General features: G+C 40.8%; 2 protein-coding genes and 1 pseudogene across 2 annotated transcripts; 1 reads left to right on the forward strand and 2 right to left on the reverse strand.

Moving 5' to 3' along the window:
- Positions 1-1,394: 1,394 nt before the first annotated feature.
- Positions 1,395-4,088, forward strand: LOC119922610 (olfactory receptor 1019-like). The gene is made up of 2 exons (XM_038742338.1): positions 1,395-2,132; positions 3,975-4,088. The coding sequence occupies exons 1-2, from the start codon at positions 1,395-1,397 to the stop codon at positions 4,086-4,088; spliced, it is 852 nt and encodes a 283-aa protein (XP_038598266.1).
- Positions 4,089-8,814: 4,726 nt separating this feature from the next.
- LOC119922615 lies at positions 8,815-9,768 on the reverse strand (annotated as a pseudogene).
- A 1,741-nt stretch (positions 9,769-11,509) lies between these two features.
- LOC119922612 (olfactory receptor 478-like) lies at positions 11,510-12,439 on the reverse strand. The gene has a single exon (XM_038742339.1). It carries the CDS (start codon positions 12,437-12,439, stop codon positions 11,510-11,512), a length of 930 nt encoding a protein of 309 aa, XP_038598267.1.
- Positions 12,440-27,509: the final 15,070 nt, after the last annotated feature.

Here is a 27,509-nt window from a genome sequence, read left to right on the forward strand (position 1 = left end):
TGGAAGAAAATGTGCCCCACGCAGTGCCTGCCACAGTAAATACTACAATTTGAGTTTTCCTTAACCCAGAGTTTGCAAGAAAGCAACCTCCCTCCATTATGACAGGACTGAGTTTATTTTCTCTCTCTCTCTCTCTCTCTCTCTCTCTCTCTCTTTGTGTGTGTGTAAGTGTGTAAGTGTGTCTTCAAGCTTTGTAGCCAGGCTCTGTCTCTCAGCCAGCAGATCTCTCCAATCCTACTTTTGGGATTACTTTTATTTGGAGATCATGGTTTTGAGCTGCACGCGGAGAGCTTCCTTTCATTCATTCATTCATTCAGTTGTATTTATTGAGTGCTTACTGTATATAGAACACTGTACTTCCCTGCCTCCTTCCCTCCTGCTTTATGCTGCAGACACTGTGGCATGGGGTAGTGGATAGAGCTTGGGTCCAGGAGTCAGAAGGTCATGGGTTCTAATCCCAGCTCTGTCACTTGTCTACTGTGTGGTCTTGAGCAAATCACTTAACTTTTCTGTGCTTCAGTTACTTCATCTGAAAAATGGGGATGAGACTGTGAGCCCCACATGGGAAAGGGACCATGTCCAACCCAATTTGCTTGTACCCACCCCAGCGCTTAGAACAGTGCCTGGCACATAGTAAGCACTTAACAAATACTACAATTATTATTATTATTAGTGCAGTTGGTGCTCACAATAGCCAAGTCTTCCCCTGCCACTCCAGAATGTGCTTTCCCAATTCTGATGGCTGGGTTTGTAGTGACAGTAGCAGACACTAGCAGCTTGTATTTCCCTCCTCCTGCTCTCTGTCACTTGCTGTGGGTCAGATCCCAGGTTCCAGCTATTTTTCATAAGATGCCTTACAAGAGTATCTGGGAGTACAGTAAAGTCTCAATTATTCCCTAGAGGTTTTGCAATGCAAGCTAGGTATTTATTCTAAATATAGTTTTCCTTTGAGGCAAAGAAAGGTCCAAAGACAGTAATTGTGGAGGATAGCTGATACCGAAGAGAGCAGGCAGGAAGATACCAGCCTGCATATGGTTAAATCATATGAATCAAACACAATTCTTGTTTCTTAAAGCATACAGTTGCTGATATGATTTTCAGGGGAGATGCATAACCTCAGCAAGGACATTCTGTTAACACCAATGAGAGCTCACAGGCAGCTTCATTAGGGTAAACTCTGGCTGATTTGGTTCCATTCTAATGATAAACTGCTTCTTCCTAGTTCCAAGGGGCGTGACAGAATAAATGGAAGAGAAGAACTGCACCAGTGACTGAGTTTATTCTTTTGGGATTTATGGACCACCCAGACTTACAGTTTGTCATATTTCTGTTATTTTGGGCCATTTATCTCTTCACTGTGGTGGGGGAATCTAACCATTGTCTTGTTGATCAAAATGAGTTCCCAGCTTCACACCCCCATGTATTTTTTCCTCAGTAATCTGTCTCTCTTAGATGTCAGTTATTCTTCTATCATTGCCCCTAAAATGATGGTCAACTACCTTCTGGCTAAAAAGGTGATATCGTTTGCAGAATGCGTAACCCAGTTTTTCTTGTTCTCCCTAGCTGCTAGTGCTGAACTTTACCTGTTGGCTGTAATGGCCTATGATAGGTTTGTTGCCATTTGTAAACCATTGCTTTATACTACTTTGATGTCCAAGAAAAGCTGCATCCTTTTGATAGCCAGCTCATATTTCTGTGCTTCTGTCAATGCAATAGCACACACCAGTGTCTTGTTCAGGTTGTCCTTCTGTGGCTCCAATATTATCAATCACTTTTTCTGTGACATCCCTCCTCTCCACGCCATCTCCTCCTCGGATACCCACATGGCAGCGTCGGTCCATTTCGTCTTTGCCACCATCATTATCGTAAACACCATCCTGGCCATTTTCCTGTCCTATGCACACATCGCGGCTGCCATCCTGAGGATCCATTCCACTGAATGGAGACGCAAAGCCTTTTCCACTTGTGCTTCCCATCTAATGGCTGTGTCCATTCTATGTGGGACTTTGATTTTCATGTACATATGTCCCATCTCCAGCCTATCGGCATACCAGATAAAAGTAATGTCCATGTTTTATTCTTTGGTGATCCCCATGTTGAATCCCTTGATCTATAGTCTGAGTAACAAAGAGGTGAAAGAGGCCCTGAAAAAGACTCTAGGCTGGAAATTGTCCCTATTTTAATTTAAGCATTTTAGTGGTAATGAATTGTTGAGTCATGTGGTTTCCTTTACTACTTCTTACCAGGTAAAGGATATTGCAACCTACTAAATAAAGAACTATTTTTTTTTCATTCTGGGATCCAATAATATTACAGTCTCTGAGAATACATATTCAGTGTTATTCAAGTACATTAAAAATTTCCTATTTATTTCCTGTTTGTTCATGTATATCACATGTATATGACTGTTCTCAATCCACTTACTATTTTTCATATTAATTGTAAATTCCCTGAAATATTTATGGCCACATAAATATCTTTTTAAAATGAATATGTCAATATATTTACCGAGTGCTTACTCTGTGCAGAGCACTGTACTAAGATCTGATCTCTGACCTCAAGGTCTTTACAATTTACTTGGGAAGATAGACTCTAATACAAATTATAGGTAGAAGGAAGCAATAGAATTTAAAGTACAATAGAGTCTAAAATTCATCAGTGCAATGGAGGCTGTGAGGACCCAAGTGTTTAATTGCTGTGGAAGATCTGAAGTAATATTTGAGGGGGTTATAGGGCTTGGCTTTTCTTATGCTGTCATGTCATTTCTGACCCATAGCAACACCATGGACACATCTCTCCCAGAACACACCACTCTCCATCTTCAATCATTCTGATAGTATATTCGTAGAGTTTACTTAGTAAAAATATGGAAGTGGTTTACAATTGCCGCCTTCCATGCAGTAAAATTGAGTCTCCACCCTCGACTCTCTCTCATGCCACTGCTGCCCAGCATGAGTGAGTTTTGACTTGTAGCAGATTACGTTCCACTCACTAGCCTCTCCCCAAGCTAGGAATGGAATGGATAGGTCTCTGCTTGACTCTCCCTCTCATAACTGAGACTGGTACAGTATTACCTGGAAACTCTCCAAGTGTGACCCTGAGAGGGGGGATATAGGGCAGGGAGATGAAAAATCGATTAGGGAAGATCTTCTGGAGAAAGTACGATTTTAGGGGGCTTTTGAAAATTAAAAAAAAATCAGTAATCTGTCATAAATTGAAGGCAGGAGGGAATTGCAGGCTGAGCAGAGGGCAGAAGTGAAGATTCACTTGAGACAAGTAGGAAGCACAGTGCATAGATTGGCTTGAGAACAGCAAAATAAGCAAACTAGTATGTTGTGAGAGAACAAGGATAAGCAGGGGTGGGAGCGCTAGTTGAGTGACTTTTAGCCAAGAGGAATGGGTAGTCACAGGAGGCTTAAAAGGAGTGGGGAGATATACCCAGAATAATGTTGAAAAGGGACCTGGGCAACAGAATGAAATATGGACTTTCTAAGGGGAGAGACTAGAGGCTGTGGGATCTGGGAGGAAGCTGATGACTGTGAACCTGCTGTTGGGTAGGGACCATCTCTACATTTTGCCAACTGGTACTTCCCAAGCGCTTAGTACGGTGCTCTGCACACAGTAAGAGCTCAATAAATATGATTGATTGATTGAATGAATGAATGAATAATAAAATCAGGTTATGACAAATGTATGGACCAAGGTGGTGGCAGTTTGGATGGGAAACAAGGGGTAGAGTCTGTAAATACTGCTTCCTGCTGGGATGGGGAGAACACCACAGGATTTAATGCAAGAGGAAGTGCTACAGTTTCGAAATATAAAAGCTCTTCTTGTGGATTTTCTCTGTGGAACACTAAGATACAATATAAAACTTTAATTTTAGAAGAAAAAATGTACAAAAGAATATTTCATTTCAAAAAAGCAAACATGGAAAACTCTGTTCAGTGAACACCTATCTCCTTCTCTTTTCTAAGTCCCCTTCCCCAGAGTTAATTGTCAGTAGGGATAAAAGAATGCGGGAGGAGATGGTTAACAGGGACCCAGAAGGGAAGACGAGATGGATGTTGAGGAAATATCAGTGTCAGTAAAGACACGGACTCTCAGATGGCTTCAGTAGTCTTGTATGTGTATTGAAAGGGCCTAGTTGAATTGTTGGATTGGGAGCAACAAACCTTCTTTATTCCTTTCTACCCCAGCCATCTGCTCCACTCTATAGCAGGTTCCAGTCAGTGGTCCTACCTACCCTGGGCTAAAGATCTCAGTACTGTGGGATGGGAGAGTTGGGAAAGGAAAGGACAAGGGAAAAGCAGCAGGCTTAGTGGGAAGAGAACAGTCCTGGGAGCCAGAGGATCTGGGTTCTGATCTCGGCTCAGAAACGTTTCTGCTGTATGACTTTGGCCTATCTCTGTACTCAATTACCTCATCTGAAAAATGTGGATTACATGGGCTATGTCCAACTTGATTTGCTTATATCTACCCCAGCACTTAACGCAGTGCCTGGCACATAGTAAATGCTTAACAAATTCCATTAAAAAAATAAGGACAATGTAGGTGGACAATCCAGGTTGGAAAATTGGATCTTGCCCAGTTAACTAATCATCTCCATTGTCATTACCTCAAAGATCTTAAAGAGGCAAAATTATTTCCTTCCAATTTGGAGGACTGTCAAGTTCATTCCCTTCCTGTCTGTCTCTCCTCCCCACTTTCATTTTTTTAGCTATTAGGAGCTTTATCCTGCCCAGACATGTGAACTAAGGTGAGAGCCAGAAAGCCACTTTACTCTGCTCTAAGTTAGTGCTTAGGGATAGAAATAAAATGAAAAGAAAGTGAGTGAATGTGTTTTTGAACATTTATTCACATTTATTTACCTAAAACCTGATTTAAAGGAATTACTAACCCTTACAGTATTTTATATTTGGAGATTCTCAGCTTCACACTCAAGCAGCATGGCATAGTGGAAAAACAGCATGACCCAGTGGATAGTGCACGGACCTGGGAGTCAGAAGGACCTGGGGCCTCATAACGGCTCCACCATTTGTTTACTGTGGTATCTCAGGTAAGGCACTTAACATCTCTTTGCACTGTTATCTCATTTGTAAAGTAGGGATTAATACTGTGGGTCCTATGCAGGATAGAGACTGTGTCCAACCTGATTATTTTGTGCTTACCCCAGTGCTTAGTACAGTGCCTGACACATTGCAAGTGCTTAATAAATACCATTTTTAAAAAAAAGATTGTATTCATTGCTCTTAGCATCTGAAAATCAGTCATTAGTGTTTTTGCAGGGAGGAAGGAAGTAAAGTTGTGTGTTCATATTTTCTTTGTTGGTTTTGACTAGTCACAAACAGCCGAGTTTTCTATCATTTCAACCATATAGGTCCACCCATTCCCAAATTTCCGAAGGTGCTGTTCCATTAAATTCATTGTACTCCTGAAATAATATCAAAGCCCAATAAAGAGAGAAATAGAAGCAAGCATTTCATATTCCACAAGCTTAAGAAGCAAGGGAGCAAAAGAATATGTACTGAACTCCTTGTCTTCCCTCCCAAACCTTGCCCTCTCCCTGACTTTCCCATCTCTGTTGACGGCACGACCATCCTTCCCGTCTCACAAGTCCGCAACCTTGGTGTCATCCTCGACTCCGCTCTCTCATTCACCCCTCACATCCAAGCTGTCACCAAAACCTGCCGGTCTCAGCTCCACAACATTGCCAAGATCCGCCCTTTCCTCTCCATCCCAACCGCTACCCTGCTCATTCAAGCTCTCATCCTATCCCGTCTGGACTACTGCATCAGCCTTCTCTCTGATCTCCCATTCTCGTGTCTCTCTCCACTTCAATCCATACTTCATGCTGCTGCCCGGATTATCTTTGTCCAGAAACGCTCTGGGCATATCACTCCCCTCCTCAAAAATCTCCAGTGGCTACCAATCAATCTGTGCATCAGGCAGAAACTCCTCACCCTGGGCTTCAAGGCTCTCCATCACCTCGCCCCCTCCTACCTCACCTCCCTTCTCTCCTTCTACAGCCCAGTCCGCACCCTCCGCTCCTCCACCGCTGATCTCCTCACCGTACCTCGCTCTCGCCTGTCCCGCCATCGACCCCTGGCCCACGTCATCCCCCGGGCCTGGAATGCCCTCCCTCTGCCCATTCGCCAAGCTAGCTCTCTTCCTCCCTTCAAGGCCCTGCTGAGAGCTCACCTCCTCCAGGAGGCCTTCCCAGACTGAGCCCCTTCCTTCCTCTCCCTCTCGTCCCCCTCTCCATCCCCCCATCTTACCTCCTTCCCTTCCCCACAGCACCTGTATATATGTATATATGTTTGTTCATATTTATTACTCTATTTATGTATTTATTTATTTATTTTATTTGTACATATCTATTCTATTTATTTTATTTTGTTAGTATGTTTGGTTTTGTTCTCTGTCTCCCCCTTTTAGACTGTGAGCCCACTGTTGGGTAGGGACTGTCTCTATATGTTGCCAATTTGTACTTCCCAAGCGCTTAGTACAGTGCTCTGCATATAGTAAGCGCTCAATAAATACGATTGATGATGATGATGATGAAGAATATGTAGTAAACAGCCAATGGAAATTTGAAATATTGTTGTCACACAGGTCACACTAAGAACGATAGAGCACCTTATGAATCAATTAATTAATAGTATTTACTGAGCATCTATTTTATGTAGAACACTATATGAAGTAGTTGGGAGGGTACAATATAGAAATAATAATAATAATAATAATGATAATAATAATGGCATTTGTTAAGCACTTACTATGTGTGAAGCACTGTTCTAAGCGCTGGGTGGATACAAGGTGATGAGGTTGTCTCACGTGGGGCTCACAGTCTTAATCCCCATTTTAGAGATGAGGGAACTGAGGCACAGAGAAGTTAAGTGACTTACCCAAAGTCACACAGCTGACAAGTGGTAGAGCCGGGATTACAACCCATGACCTCTGACTCCCAAGCATAATCCCTGCAATCAGCAATCTCACAGTTTAGCTAGGGGGACAGACTCTAAAATAAATTATCCGAAAAAAGTGGAGTTCAAAGACACGTACACAAATGCAACTGGGACTTTGAGTTCCCCAAATGCTTAGATGACACTGAAGTGATGAAATACCCTTTCGGAGGAAATGACATGGTGAGAATATAAATTAATTGGAAAAGGCCTCCTGTAGGAGGTGGTACTTCCTCCTGTCTCTCCCCACTTCAGTCTATACTTCACACTGCTGCCCGGATCATCTTTGTGCAGAAACGCTCTGGGCATGTTACTCCCCTCCTCAAAAATTTCCAGTGGCTCTTTGTCAACGTATGCATCAAGCAAAAACTCCTCACTCTCAGCTTCAATGTTCTCCATCACCTTGCCCCCTCCTACCACACCTCCCTTCTCTCCTTCTACAGCCCATCCCGCACCCTCCGCTCCTCTGCCACTAACCTCCTCATTGTACCTAGTTCTTGCCTGTTCCGCTATCAACCCGCGGCCCACGTCTTCCCCTTACCCTGGAATGCCCTCCCTCCAAACATCCGCCAAGCTAGCTCTCTTCTTCCCTTCGAAGTCCTACTGAGAGCTCACCTCCTCCAAGAGACATTCCCAGACTGAGCCCCCTTTTCCTCTCCTCCTCCCTATCCCCCACCCTACCTCCTTCCCCTCCCACAGCACCTGTATATATGCTTGTACAGATTTATTACTCTGTTTATTTTACTTGTACATATTTATTATTCTATTTATTTTGCTAATGATGTGCATTTAGCTTTAATTCTATTTGGTCTGACGACTTGACAGCTGTCCACATGTTTTGTTTTGTTGTCTGTCTCCCCCTTCTAGACCGTGAGCCCGTTGTTGGGTAGGGACCGTCTCTATATGTTGCCAACTTGTACTTTCCAAGCGCTTAGTACAGTGCTCTGCACACAATAAGCGCTCAATAAATACGATTGAATGAATGAATGAGTGCGCTGAGACAGATGGTTGGGGTCGAGAGAGCCGAGGTCTCTGTTGGGTAGTAATACAGATTTACAGTGGGGAGAAGTTAGAGAGAGGAGGCAGGTGAGAAAGTTATGTTCAGATAGAGGGATTTCAGAGTTGGTGAAGGTGGAGATAATGCAGTGATAAGAAATGATGAGGTCGAGGGTGTGACCAAGTGTCACCTGTCGCCTGGGGATGGGTACAATCAGTAATCGGCGCGGGGAGAGAGAGAGAGAGAGAGAGAGAGAGAGAGAGAGAGAGAGAGAGAGAGAGAGAGAGAGAGAAGCCGGGGACAGAAAGCCAAAGTTTCATATAAAACTTATTCCGCGAGGCAAATTCAATTATTTAATTGTTTAGGCGCAATGGATTGAACTTCCCTTTCGGAAGGAATGTAATCAATTAACAATATTAGATGCACTTCCCAAATGCTTTGTACAGTGCTCTGCACACAGTAAGTGCTCAATAAATATGATTGAATGAATTAACAGTTCACTAAAATCTGTAATTAAAGCATGGTTCATGCTACCAGGCTACCACAAGCTATGCTGTTACTCCGTCTTATTCTTCTCAGTACTGTAGCAATGACAGGTGTGGTGAGAAAGGACTGAAGATCCATTATTTTAGATAAATTTCAATGTAATCAAAATATAACTTTTCCTAAAAAATGAATTTTTTTCAAGATCTTGATGTTGAATAAAATTCTACACCAGGGTGGTGAGTGGGTGACAAGGGAGATCTGAAGGGACATTCATATGCATAGGATTGATTTGAAAAGGTCTTTATATAACTTCAATAAACAGACCCTGGGAATATCCCTCATTGTAACACTGCCAAATCGTCATCATAATTAAGAAAACCTTTTCCTGTTAATCACCTTTCTCAGGGCCTCCTTAACGTCCTCATTCCTCAGGCTTTAGATCAGAGGGTTCAACCTCGGGATCGTAATGGTGTAGAACACAGACGCCACTTTATTCTGATTGATTGAGTAACTGGATTTGGTCATCACATATATGAAAGTGATGGTCCCATAATACAGAGTGACAGCAGTGAGGTAGGAGGTACAAGTGGAGAAAGCTTTGTGTTTCCTGTCCCTTGAGTTCATCCTCATTATTGTCAAGATGATGTGTACATAAGAAATTGAAATGACAAATATGATGACCACTATTATTGGCCCCAAGAAGATAGAAGGAATGATTTTAATAACTGAAATGTCTGAACAAGAAAGTTTCAACAGTGGAGCAAGATCACAGAAAAAGTGGATTATCTGATTAGGCCCACAGAAATGTACATTTAATAAACAACTGGTAAGTGTCCAAGCATTCATACAACCATCTATGTAGGAAGTGACTATCATCAGGATGCAGACATTGTCGGACATTTTGCCAGAGTGCAGTACAGGGCTACAGATAGCCACATATCGGTCATAAGCCATAGCAGCCAATAAGAAGCATCCAGTTGTCCCAAGGGTCACCGCAGAACACAGCTGAGCAATACAATTGGCCAAAGGCATTGTGTAGAGATCAGCCAAGAAGCTTCCAAGCATTACTGACGTTACACAGGAGGAATACTCAATTTCAACAGCAGCCAAATGGCTGAGGAAAAACTACATTGGGGTATAAAGCTTGGAACTGACCCTAATTAACGAGATGATACTGAAGTTTTCCATTAAAGTCACAACATAAATCCCAAGGAATATCACAAAGATGATGGCCTGAAGGGTCGCATCTCCAGTTAACCCCCAAATAATGAATTCCATTACAGTGCTCTGGTTTCTTCCAGTCATGAAGTATTCTAGAAATAGTTTCTGTCGAAACAAAAGGGGGACCTTTCATTAAACAACAGATCAACGTGGTAATTATTGGACAAATTTTCATAAAAAATATCTCTCTACTGTAAGGTGCATTCATTAGATTCAGGGAAATCAATCAATAGTATTTATTGAGCACTTACTTTGTGCAGGGTATTTTTCCAAGTATTTGGCGAGTAAAATAATACCAATATAACAGACATATTCCCTGCTCACAACGAGCTTACACTCTAGAGGGAAATATGGGAAGAACCTGAATCAGTTTCCAAGAAGTCATGCATGTACTATGAAACATATATAAACTAGATTTCATATTTAGGGATTGAGGTTAAAAGAGTCATTTACAAAGCCACGGCCCTTGCTGCTAGCTGAAGACCCATAGAATAGAGGGACCATGTTCAAATGAGAGGCACAGGTGTTGAAGGATTTTCTTTGTTCTTCGGATGACTTTATTCTGAGACTGGTCAACAGCATCTACAAGAAAAATCAACTGGATTCTCCAGAGTGGGTAGAATTATAAGGGACCCTAAGACTGAAGGAATTACTTTAGTAAACGTCTTGGGAGAGCAAGGAAGTTTCAGTAATGTGGGAAAATCACAGAAATAAATGATGATTACATTGGGTCCACTGAAGGATAATATAAATAAATCAAAACTCCTAAATATGGTGCTCCATGCACAGTAAGCACTTAAGAAAAATGATTGATTCATTTATTAAAATATTTCCTAAATAGGAGCCTACTACCATTAGGGTCTCTTAGACATAGTCGTTGGATAAGCCAGTGGGTGCAGATAGCTATGTATCAGTTACATGCCATCATAGTTAAAAGGGGGCATTTAGCCTGTCCACAGATTTTAGTGATAAGGAATTGGACAGCACAGTCCATATGTGAAATGCTTTTCTTCTCCAAAAGTTTTGTTCTCAAGTAATTTAGAAGTGGTGGTTGAGAACTTACATACATCTGTTGAGGATAAGTGGTTAAGGGAAAAAAAAGTTCCCCAACATGATGAACACATAGGTCATTAGACGCACCCCAAAGAGGATGATCTGGACCACTGAATCATTTGTTAATCCAAGAGGAATGAATTCCATGACCATAGATTGATTTCCACCAGCCATTTATCAGTCACCTCTGTTTTGGGAGATGAAACTGGTGAACACAGCATTAAAGAAGTGTATCTACAACTCATGGGAAAGCTTCCAGAAAGAATACATTTTTTTTAAAAAATGGAGACATTATAGTAGGAAAAAAGCCTCAGTAAAGATTAGATAAGAACAAATGAATTTAGAAAGCAAGATAAAGTTACAATCATTCAATTAATCGATGATATTTATTGAGTGCAGTCCCTTTACTAAGTGCTTAGGAGAGTAATAATAATAATAACGATGGCATTTGTGAAGTGCTATATGCCAAGCACTTTTCTTATGACTCCCAGGCCTGTATTCTTTCCATTAGGCCATGCTGCTTCCCAACATTGTCTAAAGGAAGTGTTATTCGAAGAAAAATTAATTTTGTGGCATCATAATTTCAGTACAGAGCACATCCCTGGGATGTAGACGTTAATTATAATGACTTTTTTCTTAACTAAAATGATACTTTTCTACAAGTTGTACCCAATTTTTCATTTCTTTCAAACTCACAATTAGAATGTGTCATCCAAACAACAATCACGTACTTTTTTTCTGACTGCCCATGAATTATCAATGGATTACCCCAAATTTTATTTAAAAATAATTATTCATACTTGGCCATTATCCTTATCACTGCCCCTTTCACATCCTTGTTCCTCAGAGTATAGATTAGGGGGTTCAGCATGGGGATCACCACTGTGTAGAACAGAGACACAATTTTATTCTGCTCTAAGGTGTGGCTGGAGCTGGGCTGCACATAAGTGAATGCGATGGTTCCGTAATATAGAATAACAGCCGTCAGGTGAGAGGTGCAGGTAGAGAAAGCCTTCTGTCTCCCACCGGTTGACTGGATCCTCGCAATGGCACAGAGGATGTGTATATAAGACACGATTATGGTTAGGACGGTGCTCAAAATAATGATGGCAGCAGAGATAGAAGAAATGATTTGAACCAGGTAAACATCAGAACAAGCAAGTTCTACTAATGGAGGGAAATCACAGAAAAAATGATTGATTTCATTGGATGTACAGAAGGCTAAACAAAGCACACAAATAGTAAATAGCACGCTATTTAAACAACCCCCGACATAGGAGGTAGCTATGAGCTGGACACAGACTTTATTGGACATGGAGATGGTATAGAGCAGGGGATTGCAGATGGCCACAAAACGGTCATATGCCATCATAGCCAATAGGATGCCTTCTGAGGTCCCAAAGACAAAGACAGAACAGAGCTGGGTAACACAGCCAGCAAAGGTTATTGTGTCTCTCTCCACTAAGAAGCCCTTAAGCATCTTTGGCGTGACAGTTGATGAATACCAAAAATCAATGAAAGCCAAATGGCTCAGAAAATGGTACATCGGCATGTGAAGTTGGGAACTGGCCCTGATTAACATGATAATGCTGAGATTACCCATGACTGTGACAACATAAACCACGAGAAACAATGTGAAGAGGAAGATCTGGAGGACAGGATCATCTGTTAATCCCAAAATAACGAACTCTCTCTTAAAAGTGTCATTTCCATCAGCCATTTTGTTCAAGATGAAGTCTCTGGAGGAAAAATATAGATTTTAGAAGCATTCCAGTTGTTCCAGCTCTCGCCTTCATACTTACCTTTCCCCTTCACCCACTACTTGCCAGCCTTAGTCCTACCTGCCAAGTATTGTAACCACTGCTAACTCTCAATCAGTGAGTGGTAATAATTGAGCACATACTGTGTGCAGAGCATTGCACTAAATACTTGTGAGAGCACCAGAAAATTAATAATAATAATAATAACGATATAGTTAGTAGACATGATTTCTGCTCTCAAGGGGTTTACAGTCTTTTGGGTAAGACAGACACTAAAAAAATTACGACCAAGGGAGGCAACAAAGAGTAAGTATCTGTTCATAAGTGCTGAGTGGATGGAGTGCCTAACAAAATGCTTTGAAGGAAAGGACCAAGGTGTAAAGACGAGGCAGGGGGGAAGGAGAATGTGCAGAGGTGGAGCAGCATGATTTAGTGTATAGAGCACAGGCCTGGGAGTCAGAAGGCCCTGGATTCTATTCCTGGACCTGTCACATGTTTGCTGTGTGACCTTAGGCAAGTTACTGGGCCTCAGTTACCTCATCTGTAAAATGGGGATTAAGAGTATGAGCCCCAAATGGGACAGGGAATGTGTCCAAACCGATTAACTTTTATCTACCCCAGTGAGTAGAATAATGTTTGCACATAGTAAGTGCTTAACAAGTATTATTATTATTATTATTATTATTATTATTATTATTATTATTATTATTATTATTATGTCATGGAAGTCCTCCTGGAAAAGAACTGAGGCCTGGGAGTTAGAAGGACATATGTTCTAATCCCAGCTTTGTCACTTGTCTCCTGTGTGGCCTTGGGATAGTCACTTCACATCTCTGTGCCTCAGTTCCCTCATCTGTAAAATGGATATTAAAACTTTGAGCCTCATGTGGGACAGGCTTTGTGTCCAACCTGATTTGCTTGTATCCGCACCTGCATTTAGTACAGTGCCTGGCACATAGTAAACACTTGACAAATACCACAATTAATAGTGCTTTGGTGGCCCGTTGAATATGAGGTGTGGAAGGAATTCCAGTAAAGAAAGAGCATGGGAGCAAAGGGCTGATGGAAAGGAAGACCAGATTGAGGCACAGTAAGTAAGTTGGTATTAGAAAAGCCAAGTGTGTGAGTTGAGCTGTAGTGGGAGAGGAGCAAGAATAGGTGGGAAGGAGAGAACTGTAGTGGACACTTTCTCCAGCTCCCCACCTTTTGCTCATGCCCTTCCCTCTGCCTGAAGCTACATTCCCTTTCCAATCTTTCAGGCCACAGCTCTCCTCAGCCTCAAAATCCTCCTGTTGACCCTCCACCTCCAGGAGGAATTCCTCCATTGGTTTTCTTCTCCCCAAGTTTTCTCTTCCCAACTAATAATCAATCAATCGGATTTAGTGAGTGCTTACTGTGTGCAGAGCACTGTACTACACATTTGGGAGGGAACAACAGAAGAGAGCTGGTAGACATGCTCCCTGCCCACAAGGAGTGTACAGTACAGAGGGCGAGACAGACATTAAAATTCATAAGTGCTGAGGGCCGAGGGTGAGGTGAATGAAGCTTAAAAATCCAAGTGCAAGGACAATGCAGAAGGGAGGGGAAGTAGGGAAAATAAGGGTTTAGTCAAGGAAGAGGTCTCAGGTCTTGGGAACTCAGCTGCTCATAGAATTTTGCACATATCAATCTACATAATTTAAGGACTTATATATTCCATTATCCATCTTTTCATTCTTTTTCTCTTCCTCACTTTAAACAATTTTTCATTCATCTCCCTCTCTATACTGTGATCTACCTGAGGGTGGGGATTGCATCTTTTGCATCCAACGTTCTCTTTCACATGCTTAGTACAGTGTTCCACACACTGTAGGTACTCAGTAAACCTCATAGACAGACTGATATAAATACATTCTTCACCCATTTGTAATATAAAATATATTAAAAATGGAGTTTAGAATTACAAATAATTGAAAAAAATGTATTAGCAGACAACAAAGTAAATGTACTGTTTAGAAATAACAGCTTTGTATTTCCTCTCTAGTAAAACTGACTAGCCTAATTTGGGTAAATACGGAGAGTGCTTTCATTTTTGTATAAAGACCAATAATACTATCTAGAAATTCAGTTGTCAGGCTAGCAGATAAAAGACAGAGAACGTAAGATGCCATTCAGAAAAAGCAGAGATCTTCAAAGTTTTGTCAAATTCTGCTGCAGTATTAACTACAGAATGTCATTCACTAGAGATTCCACACATGCTCTTTCAAACTAGGATTGCCTTCAGATGATAACAAAGAGAGACAGATCACAGAGTGCACTGTCACCAGGATGCAGAAAATGGTGTGGGTGTGGCAGGACAACCTTGCAAAATGCAAGGATTTTCATTTCACAACTTTGAAGAATTGCAATTTTAACATTTGATAATTGGACGATTAAAATTACTAGTAGACCACACATCACTTTTTAATGCTATCATATATACTCTTGAGATGTGCTCAATTGCAATGTTCAAAATGTTTCACAAGACTTCACTGTGCAGCCCTGTTTTCCCTGCATCAAACCCAGAGTGCTTTATACATTGGTAATGCAGCTCCAAAGAGGGTATAGCCAATTCCTTCCAAATTGAAGACAGGAAATGGCCACCCGCCGTAGAATGACATCCCTAATGGTGGCATCCTTAGGGTGGTATCACATGCACCCAGTTACCTACTCAATCACCACAACTCAGCAAAGGTCTCCTGATGGCTGGGAGTCTTTCTTCTCAGAAATGTATCTTCCTCATCCACTTCTCTCTGCCCAATCTTCTACCTGATCAAAACTAAAAGCAACAAGACTGGTGTTATCAAGATTGCCTATCTCTCCTCTATTCTCTGACTCCTTTTGCTAGACACTATCCCAATAGGGCTATTCAGAAGCAAGAGAGTAATGGCAGACAGAAAATGGAGTTGGAAGTTGGGCCAGAAAGCTATGCTTCTTTCTCAGCTACAGGGAGCAGTAATTCTGCCCTGAATGCCCTGTGAATGAGTGAGGTGTGGACAATGTGTTGCCACAGTGTGTCTCAGTGGAAAGAGCATGGGCTTGGGAGTCAGGGGACATGGGTTCAAATCCCAGCTCCACCAGTTGTCTGCGGTGTGACCTTGGGCAAGCAACTTAACTTCTCTGGGTCTCAATTACTTTATCTGTAAAAATGGGGATTGAGACTGTGAGCCCCACTTGGGACAACCTGATTACCTTGTATCTACCCCAGTGCTTAGAACACTGCTCAGTTTGTAGTAAGCACTTAACAAATACCATAATTATTTTTATCATTATTATTATTAGACTGTCCATGAAACAGTGAGTCTTCTGGTTTCCTGGAATATATACTTTAGACTTAGTTGAAATTCACCCACAAAAAATTCCTCCACAAAAGATGGAAAATATTAGTGTATTCACAGAATGTTATTTAGGTCAAGTATATTGGCTGTAATGATAATCTTACCCATTGTGCTCCTTGAGTGGGAGAAATGAGATGGCAAAGAGGCTCCTAATATTAGGTAGGTGACAATAGTTTCCTCACTACCTTCCACTACGGTTTCAGGATTGAGCCCTGTGGTTTATTTCAGACTCTACCTGAGTCAAGTTTGTTAAACCAAATGATTCATTACACAGTTTGACAACAATGAGCTTGACAGAAAGGATAAACGCCATAGAGGCCCCTTGTATGTAATGAAGTCTAATGTGGCAGGTAGTGGGACAAAAAGTGTGTCTGATCTCCTTATCTTGCATAGTTCCCAGAGTTTAGTACAATGCTTGCCATATCATAAGTGCTTAACAAATACCACAATTATATCATGTGGTTATCATTATTATTACTTATTAGACCAGAGTATAAGGACAGGGATACTGTAATGTCAGTCTCAGCAACCGGTCTCACTCACTTAATTTTATAATACTATCACATACTGAGAGAAATGGGCATTTACTGGAGCCAGTAATCGCATTGGTAGCCTGGAGTCCCAGAACCTTTTATAGTAGCTGTCATAGTAACAGGGCTTTCTGAGTTACTGCAATCTAACTGAACATTTACTTCAATAAAAGTCACAGAGACATAAGAGGAGTTAGGGAAGTAAACTAAAAGGAAAGATAGGAAACTAAATATAAAAGTACAACAGTATAAACTAGGATATTGTGTCAAAAATTGGAACTATCTGTTGCATTCGTGGTACTAAAGACTACTGGAGCTCCAGAAAGTATCTTATATTTAATGATATGAACCATAGAAGTCAAAGAAAACTATAATGATTGTATGATGCTCGGCATACAGTAAGTGCTCAATAAATATGATAGATTCATTGATAGATACTGTTATCAAAGAAGTTCATAAACTCTATAATTCATTTCAGATGTGCAGAAAATACTAAAGCAGTGGATTTTTCTAAAGCACACTCACTTGGTGACATTAACTGCTTTTGAACTGTACAAGATCCACTATCTCTATTATTTTTGCCACCGTTTGTGAGAATTCAATTCTGGAAATTAGTTCTCTAATCTGAAATCCAAATAGTCCCTTATAACCTAAGAAAGTCTTTAGAATTTTCATATTCTTGTCCTTTTTTATCACTTCATTAAAATCTGGGAAGACTGTGAGGGGCTGTGCCCAACCTGACCATCTTGTATTTACAACTAGTGCTTAGTACAGTGCATGGCACATAGTAAACACTAACAAGTGTCACAATAATAATAAAGTCTGCTACAGTGTTATGGCTTTAAAATCTAAAATCAACACTACTGAAAATAATTATTTAAAATCTCTTTGAAGTATGACACTCACCTTTGGAGCAGGAAAGAAACATCCCTGGATCACAAAGGGATTATTGGAGTATAAATAGCGCTTTATCATGTGTGCCATGAGCTTAGGGCATTTGGGAAATGTATCCCTTGGAGCTACAAGCCAGGGTTACATCTCTCAGTAGGACATCAAAAATGTCCTTTTTTCATATGTGGTAAAATTGAATGAAACTTAACACTGATGATTTGAGAGTTGGGGGCTAATCTATTTTGGTGATCATTCCTGGATCTTGCAAGAAGGTGAATTCAGGTCTTAGTTTAAGATGGTTTGGGGCCATTTCTGCTGAAGAAGGAAAAGAACAGATAAAAAATGCCAGCAAAATTAATTGTGAATGTTAGCTCAACTCTACCTCTAGAAACCTCATTGCTTTTTAAGGTTTTTGTTTTTCATTTCATTTTCCCAAAAGAAGCAAAAAATTATTCAATTGAAAGATTTTGAGACTAGAAGTCAAGTTCTAATCCCAGCCCTGCCACTGACCTGCTTTGTAACTTAAGAAAGAAAGCATTTAATCTCTGTAGATCTTAGTTTCCTTAACTGTAAAATGGGAATCAAATATCTGCCTTCCCTTCCTCTTAGTTTGTTACCTCTGAAAGGGACAATGACTGTGACCCCAACACTTTGTTCAGAGTATCCATCAGTGGTATTGAGCAATTTCTGTGTGCAGAACACTGTACTAAGCACTTGGAAGAGTACAGTATAAGAGAGTTGGTAGCTATGTTCCCTGGTCTAAAGGAGTTTCGAGTCTAGAGAGGAGCTTACAGGGACATAATAAATAAACTAAGTATTTACTCTTGCAGAAATGGAAATAAAAACTACCCATCTAGGCATAGGAGACTAAGTTAATATTTTTCCCATTATTCAAGTCTATCCACTAACCTGTTCCCATGTCAGGAATTCTCTCATACCCAATGTAAAGTCATCAATATATCTCCTCCCAGATAAATCTCTTTTTATCTTAGTGCGTTCCCCATGGTGTTGAATAACACTTATTCCTAGCCTGTCTTTTACTAAACTTTTGAAAATTTAAAGACTTGTTTTAACAGTATTTGTTAATTACAATGTGTCAAACACTGAGATAGACACAAGGTTATCAAATTAGACACAGTCCCTATCCAACATGGGGCTCACAGTCTAAGTAGGTATTGAATCCCCATTTTACAGATGAGGAAACTGAGGAATAAAGAAGTTATGTGACTTTTCCAAGATCACACAACAGGCAAGTGGCAAAACAGGGATTATAACCCAGGTCTTCTTAACTCCAAGGCCCATGCTTTCCCCATTAGGCCAGGCGGCTTTTCAAGACCTTTGTTAATTCATCGTCAACTTTACCTCCTAGTATCCATTTTTAACAACGTTTCCTCATATGTTCAATTTTGTAAACGTTTGCAACACTGACCACCTGCATGCTCTTGGCAATCTGGGTCCCTGTGGGTGGCAGGGGTGACAGTGCAAGAGGTGCTGTACAGACGATTAGCACTATGATCAATTCCTTTCCCACAGGTTCTTTCTCCTTCCTGACATCTCTATTTTTATCCTGGAGAGATACACTTTCCCTTGCCTTTCTGTTCCCCTTGCCTGGGGGAAGAATTGACACCACCAGTTAAAGTCTACGGCTATGTTTGATGGGTTCAGCCTGTAAAGACATAAATGGTAAACCGGGCTGCCCGACAAAGTGTGTTGCCTTAAATCCGGGTCTCATGAGCCTCGGTATGAATAGATCTCTGCCGAGGACTCCGTAAACATTTTCCATAATTTCCCAAGATAATTATTCAGTATGGGATAAGGGATTCAAGAAATGTCTAGGACACAGAATCCTTCCCACCCATGGCACCTCATTAAAAGCAGAACACACCCATAGCTACTGACTTTTTGATGTTCAGAATCTTTGCAGGCAGTGTCCTCAAAATAGCTTTTCCGAGGCTTCAAACCTGAACCTTCTCCCCCTTTTAGACTGTGAGCCCACTGTTGGGTAGGGACTGTCTCTATGTGTTGCCAACTTGTACTTCCCAAGCGCTTAGTACAGTGCTCTGCACATAGTATGCGCTCAATAAATACGATTGATTGATTGATTGATTGATTGATTGAACTGGACAATGAAAAGGAACACCCTCTCTCCTTGCAGCAATGTAAGGTCTTGTGTCTTCCCCTGCACTTAGTACAGTGCTTGACACAAAAGAAGCACTTACCAAATACCACAGTTTATCATCATCATTATTGTTATTAATAATAAGATCCATCAAATTGATGTGAGAGATTTTGTCCTATGATTTCAATTCTATGGTGAGCTACTTCACCAGTTGCTCCCTAAAACAGCCTTGTGGGCTCGATGGTCATTGAATGCTGGGTCTGTGGAATAGTAATTATAATTATGGTACTTGTTAGGAGCATACTATATGCCAAGAACAGTTCTAAGAACTAGGGTGATGAACAGGTTGGACACAGTCCCTGTCCTAGATGGGGCTCACTCTCTTTACTCCCACTTTACAGATGAGGTCACTGAGGCCCAGAGAAGTGAAGTGACATCCAAAATCACACAGTGGACAAGTGTTGGAGCCGGGATTAGTTTCTATGCTCTATCCATTAAGTCAAGCCGCTTCGCTCTGGACTCTTTTGTCCTGAAGTCGAAGGACCCATGAACACTCATTCATTCAATCAATCAATCAGTGGCATTTATTGAGCACTTACCGATTACAGAGCACTGCTCTTTATGCTTGGGAAGTATAATTCAATACAACAGAGTTGGTAGATTCGTTCCACAAGAAGCTTACAGAATTCAGGGGGAGACAGACATTAAAATGGATTAGGGAAAGGGAAAATAGTAGCATGATAGGGGAAACAGTTGGCCCAACATTGATAGAAGCAGGCCTAGTGGATAGAGGGTGGGCCTGGGAGTCAGAAGGACCTGTGTTCTAATTCTGACTCAGCCACTTGTGACCTTGTGCAAGTCGCTTCACTTCTTTACACCTCATCTGTAAAATGGGGATTTGAGACTGAGTTCCATGTGGGACGTGGATTGGATCCAACCTGAACAAGCTTGTGCTTAGTACAGAGCTTGGCACATAGTAAGCTCTTAGACGCCATTAAAAAAAGTGGGCAACAAGCAGTGATGTCCTCACATGAAGTCAGTTTCCAAGATTTGAAGCAATACTCATCTTAACACGACTTTGTCAGGAGGAACATATGTGAAGAATGTCACACACACACAGCCCTTTGTCAGGCTGTCACAATTGTTGTTGGCTGCACCAGTCAGAATCATCAAAAAGAGCTATTTTTAAGAATTGCAATGCACCAGCCTTGTCTAATAGCTTTCAACTTTCCTGTCTTCATTGGTGACACCACATTGTCTTGGTTGCTTTTCCTACATACGTACATTATTTTGCTTGCTTCAATACTGCTCAGCATGCAACAACTGGGTATCTTATTTCCATCCATTCTTCACATATGTTCCTCCTGACAAAGTCGTGTTAAGATGAGTATTGCTTCAAATCTTGGAAACTGACTTCATGTGAGGACATCACTGCTTGTTGCCCACTTTTTTTAATGGCGTCTAAGAGCTTACTATGTGCCAAGCTCTGTACTAAGCACAAGCTTGTTCAGGTTGGATCCAATCCACATCCCACATGGAACTCAGTCTCAAATCCCCATTTTACAGATGAGGTGTAAAGAAGTGAAGCGACTTGCACAAGGTCACAAGTGGCTGAGTCAGAATTAGAACACAGGTCCTTCTGACTCCCAGGCCCACCCTCTATCCACTAGGCCTGCTTCTATCAATGTTGGGCCAACTGTTTCCCCTATCATGCTACTATTTTCCCTTTCCCTAATCCATTTTAATGTCTGTCTCCCCCTGAATTCTGTAAGCTTCTTGTGGAACGAATCTACCAACTCTGTTGTATTGAATTATACTTCCCAAGCATAAAGAGCAGTGCTCTGTAATCGGTAAGTGCTCAATAAATGCCACTGATTGATTGATTGAATGAATGAGTGTTCATGGGTCCTTCGACTTCAGGACAAAAGAGTCCAGAGCGAAGCGGCTTGACTTAATGGATAGAGCATAGAAACTAATCCCGGCTCCAACACTTGTCCACTGTGTGATTTTGGATGTCACTTCACTTCTCTGGGCCTCAGTGACCTCATCTGTAAAGTGGGAGTAAAGAGAGTGAGCCCCATCTAGGACAGGGACTGTGTCCAACCTGTTCACCACCCTAGTTCTTAGAACTGTTCTTGGCATATAGTATGCTCCTAACAAGTACCATAATTATAATTACTATTCCACAGACCCAGCATTCAATGACCATCGAGCCCACAAGGCTGTTTTAGGGAGCAACTGGTGAAGTAGCTCACCATAGAATTGAAATCATAGGACAAAATCTCTCACATCAATTTGATGGATCTTATTATTAATAACAATAATGATGATGATAAACTGTGGTATTTGGTAAGTGCTTCTTTTGTGTCAAGCACTGTACTAAGTGCAGGGGAAGACACAAGACCTTACATTGCTGCAAGGAGAGAGGGTGTTCCTTTTCATTGTCCAGTTCAATCAATCAATCAATCAATCAATCAATCGTATTTATTGAGCGCATACTATGTGCAGAGCACTGTACTAAGCGCTTGGGAAGTACAAGTTGGCAACACATAGAGACAGTCCCTACCCAACAGTGGGCTCACAGTCTAAAAGGGGGAGAAGGTTCAGGTTTGAAGCCTCGGAAAAGCTATTTTGAGGACACTGCCTGCAAAGATTCTGAACATCAAAAAGTCAGTAGCTATGGGTGTGTTCTGCTTTTAATGAGGTGCCATGGGTGGGAAGGATTCTGTGTCCTAGACATTTCTTGAATCCCTTATCCCATACTGAATAATTATCTTGGGAAATTATGGAAAATGTTTACGGAGTCCTCGGCAGAGATCTATTCATACCGAGGCTCATGAGACCCGGATTTAAGGCAACACACTTTGTCGGGCAGCCCGGTTTACCATTTATGTCTTTACAGGCTGAACCCATCAAACATAGCCGTAGACTTTAACTGGTGGTGTCAATTCTTCCCCCAGGCAAGGGGAACAGAAAGGCAAGGGAAAGTGTATCTCTCCAGGATAAAAATAGAGATGTCAGGAAGGAGAAAGAACCTGTGGGAAAGGAATTGATCATAGTGCTAATCGTCTGTACAGCACCTCTTGCACTGTCACCCCTGCCACCCACAGGGACCCAGATTGCCAAGAGCATGCAGGTGGTCAGTGTTGCAAACGTTTACAAAATTGAACATATGAGGAAACGTTGTTAAAAATGGATACTAGGAGGTAAAGTTGACGATGAATTAACAAAGGTCTTGAAAAGCCGCCTGGCCTAATGGGGAAAGCATGGGCCTTGGAGTTAAGAAGACCTGGGTTATAATCCCTGTTTTGCCACTTGCCTGTTGTGTGATCTTGGAAAAGTCACATAACTTCTTTATTCCTCAGTTTCCTCATCTGTAAAATGGGGATTCAATACCTACTTAGACTGTGAGCCCCATGTTGGATAGGGACTGTGTCTAATTTGATAACCTTGTGTCTATCTCAGTGTTTGACACATTGTAATTAACAAATACTGTTAAAACAAGTCTTTAAATTTTCAAAAGTTTAGTAAAAGACAGGCTAGGAATAAGTGTTATTCAACACCATGGGGAACGCACTAAGATAAAAAGAGATTTATCTGGGAGGAGATATATTGATGACTTTACATTGGGTATGAGAGAATTCCTGACATGGGAACAGGTTAGTGGATAGACTTGAATAATGGGAAAAATATTAACTTAGTCTCCTATGCCTAGATGGGTAGTTTTTATTTCCATTTCTGCAAGAGTAAATACTTAGTTTATTTATTATGTCCCTGTAAGCTCCTCTCTAGACTCGAAACTCCTTTAGACCAGGGAACATAGCTACCAACTCTCTTATACTGTACTCTTCCAAGTGCTTAGTACAGTGTTCTGCACACAGAAATTGCTCAATACCACTGATGGATACTCTGAACAAAGTGTTGGGGTCACAGTCATTGTCCCTTTCAGAGGTAACAAACTAAGAGGAAGGGAAGGCAGATATTTGATTCCCATTTTACAGTTAAGGAAACTAAGATCTACAGAGATTAAATGCTTTCTTTCTTAAGTTACAAAGCAGGTCAGTGGCAGGGCTGGGATTAGAACTTGACTTCTAGTCTCAAAATCTTTCAATTGAATAATTTTTTGCTTCTTTTGGGAAAATGAAATGAAAAACAAAAACCTTAAAAAGCAATGAGGTTTCTAGAGGTAGAGTTGAGCTAACATTCACAATTAATTTTGCTGGCATTTTTTATCTGTTCTTTTCCTTCTTCAGCAGAAATGGCCCCAAACCATCTTAAACTAAGACCTGAATTCACCTTCTTGCAAGATCCAGGAATGATCACCAAAATAGATTAGCCCCCAACTCTCAAATCATCAGTGTTAAGTTTCATTCAATTTTACCACATATGAAAAAAGGACATTTTTGATGTCCTACTGAGAGATGTAACCCTGGCTTGTAGCTCCAAGGGATACATTTCCCAAATGCCCTAAGCTCATGGCACACATGATAAAGCGCTATTTATACTCCAATAATCCCTTTGTGATCCAGGGATGTTTCTTTCCTGCTCCAAAGGTGAGTGTCATACTTCAAAGAGATTTTAAATAATTATTTTCAGTAGTGTTGATTTTAGATTTTAAAGCCATAACACTGTAGCAGACTTTATTATTATTGTGACACTTGTTAGTGTTTACTATGTGCCATGCACTGTACTAAGCACTAGTTGTAAATACAAGATGGTCAGGTTGGGCACAGCCCCTCACAGTCTTCCCAGATTTTAATGAAGTGATAAAAAAGGACAAGAATATGAAAATTCTAAAGACTTTCTTAGGTTATAAGGGACTATTTGGATTTCAGATTAGAGAACTAATTTCCAGAATTGAATTCTCACAAACGGTGGCAAAAATAATAGAGATAGTGGATCTTGTACAGTTCAAAAGCAGTTAATGTCACCAAGTGAGTGTGCTTTAGAAAAATCCACTGCTTTAGTATTTTCTGCACATCTGAAATGAATTATAGAGTTTATGAACTTCTTTGATAACAGTATCTATCAATGAATCTATCATATTTATTGAGCACTTACTGTATGCCGAGCATCATACAATCATTATAGTTTTCTTTGACTTCTATGGTTCATATCATTAAATATAAGATACTTTCTGGAGCTCCAGTAGTCTTTAGTACCACGAATGCAACAGATAGTTCCAATTTTTGACACAATATCCTAGTTTATACTGTTGTACTTTTATATTTAGTTTCCTATCTTTCCTTTTAGTTTACTTCCCTAACTCCTCTTATGTCTCTGTGACTTTTATTGAAGTAAATGTTCAGTTAGATTGCAGTAACTCAGAAAGCCCTGTTACTATGACAGCTACTATAAAAGGTTCTGGGACTCCAGGCTACCAATGCGATTACTGGCTCCAGTAAATGCCCATTTCTCTCAGTATGTGATAGTATTATAAAATTAAGTGAGTGAGACCGGTTGCTGAGACTGACATTACAGTATCCCTGTCCTTATACTCTGGTCTAATAAGTAATAATAATGATAACCACATGATATAATTGTGGTATTTGTTAAGCACTTATGATATGGCAAGCATTGTACTAAACTCTGGGAACTATGCAAGATAAGGAGATCAGACACACTTTTTGTCCCACTACCTGCCACATTAGACTTCATTACATACAAGGGGCCTCTATGGCGTTTATCCTTTCTGTCAAGCTCATTGTTGTCAAACTGTGTAATGAATCATTTGGTTTAACAAACTTGACTCAGGTAGAGTCTGAAATAAACCACAGGGCTCAATCCTGAAACCGTAGTGGAAGGTAGTGAGGAAACTATTGTCACCTACCTAATATTAGGAGCCTCTTTGCCATCTCATTTCTCCCACTCAAGGAGCACAATGGGTAAGATTATCATTACAGCCAATATACTTGACCTAAATAACATTCTGTGAATACACTAATATTTTCCATCTTTTGTGGAGGAATTTTTTGTGGGTGAATTTCAACTAAGTCTAAAGTATATATTCCAGGAAACCAGAAGACTCACTGTTTCATGGACAGTCTAATAATAATAATGATAAAAATAATTATGGTATTTGTTAAGTGCTTACTACAAACTGAGCAGTGTTCTAAGCACTGGGGTAGATACAAGGTAATCAGGTTGTCCCAAGTGGGGCTCACAGTCTCAATCCCCATTTTTACAGATAAAGTAATTGAGACCCAGAGAAGTTAAGTTGCTTGCCCAAGGTCACACCGCAGACAACTGGTGGAGCTGGGATTTGAACCCATGTCCCCTGACTCCCAAGCCCATGCTCTTTCCACTGAGACACACTGTGGCAACACATTGTCCACACCTCACTCATTCACAGGGCATTCAGGGCAGAATTACTGCTCCCTGTAGCTGAGAAAGAAGCATAGCTTTCTGGCCCAACTTCCAACTCCATTTTCTGTCTGCCATTACTCTCTTGCTTCTGAATAGCCCTATTGGGATAGTGTCTAGCAAAAGGAGTCAGAGAATAGAGGAGAGATAGGCAATCTTGATAACACCAGTCTTGTTGCTTTTAGTTTTGATCAGGTAGAAGATTGGGCAGAGAGAAGTGGATGAGGAAGATACATTTCTGAGAAGAAAGACTCCCAGCCATCAGGAGACCTTTGCTGAGTTGTGGTGATTGAGTAGGTAACTGGGTGCATGTGATACCACCCTAAGGATGCCACCATTAGGGATGTCATTCTACGGCGGGTGGCCATTTCCTGTCTTCAATTTGGAAGGAATTGGCTATACCCTCTTTGGAGCTGCATTACCAATGTATAAAGCACTCTGGGTTTGATGCAGGGAAAACAGGGCTGCACAGTGAAGTCTTGTGAAACATTTTGAACATTGCAATTGAGCACATCTCAAGAGTATATATGATAGCATTAAAAAGTGATGTGTGGTCTACTAGTAATTTTAATCGTCCAATTATCAAATGTTAAAATTGCAATTCTTCAAAGTTGTGAAATGAAAATCCTTGCATTTTGCAAGGTTGTCCTGCCACACCCACACCATTTTCTGCATCCTGGTGACAGTGCACTCTGTGATCTGTCTCTCTTTGTTATCATCTGAAGGCAATCCTAGTTTGAAAGAGCATGTGTGGAATCTCTAGTGAATGACATTCTGTAGTTAATACTGCAGCAGAATTTGACAAAACTTTGAAGATCTCTGCTTTTTCTGAATGGCATCTTACGTTCTCTGTCTTTTATCTGCTAGCCTGACAACTGAATTTCTAGATAGTATTATTGGTCTTTATACAAAAATGAAAGCACTCTCCGTATTTACCCAAATTAGGCTAGTCAGTTTTACTAGAGAGGAAATACAAAGCTGTTATTTCTAAACAGTACATTTACTTTGTTGTCTGCTAATACATTTTTTTCAATTATTTGTAATTCTAAACTCCATTTTTAATATATTTTATATTACAAATGGGTGAAGAATGTATTTATATCAGTCTGTCTATGAGGTTTACTGAGTACCTACAGTGTGTGGAACACTGTACTAAGCATGTGAAAGAGAACGTTGGATGCAAAAGATGCAATCCCCACCCTCAGGTAGATCACAGTATAGAGAGGGAGATGAATGAAAAATTGTTTAAAGTGAGGAAGAGAAAAAGAATGAAAAGATGGATAATGGAATATATAAGTCCTTAAATTATGTAGATTGATATGTGCAAAATTCTATGAGCAGCTGAGTTCCCAAGACCTGAGACCTCTTCCTTGACTAAACCCTTATTTTCCCTACTTCCCCTCCCTTCTGCATTGTCCTTGCACTTGGATTTTTAAGCTTCATTCACCTCACCCTCGGCCCTCAGCACTTATGAATTTTAATGTCTGTCTCGCCCTCTGTACTGTACACTCCTTGTGGGCAGGGAGCATGTCTACCAGCTCTCTTCTGTTGTTCCCTCCCAAATGTGTAGTACAGTGCTCTGCACACAGTAAGCACTCACTAAATCCGATTGATTGATTATTAGTTGGGAAGAGAAAACTTGGGGAGAAGAAAACCAATGGAGGAATTCCTCCTGGAGGTGGAGGGTCAACAGGAGGATTTTGAGGCTGAGGAGAGCTGTGGCCTGAAAGATTGGAAAGGGAATGTAGCTTCAGGCAGAGGGAAGGGCATG

This window comes from Tachyglossus aculeatus, unplaced genomic scaffold (genome assembly GCF_015852505.1).
Source record: "Tachyglossus aculeatus isolate mTacAcu1 unplaced genomic scaffold, mTacAcu1.pri scaffold_114_arrow_ctg1, whole genome shotgun sequence".
Taxonomy (NCBI): domain Eukaryota; kingdom Metazoa; phylum Chordata; class Mammalia; order Monotremata; family Tachyglossidae; genus Tachyglossus; species Tachyglossus aculeatus.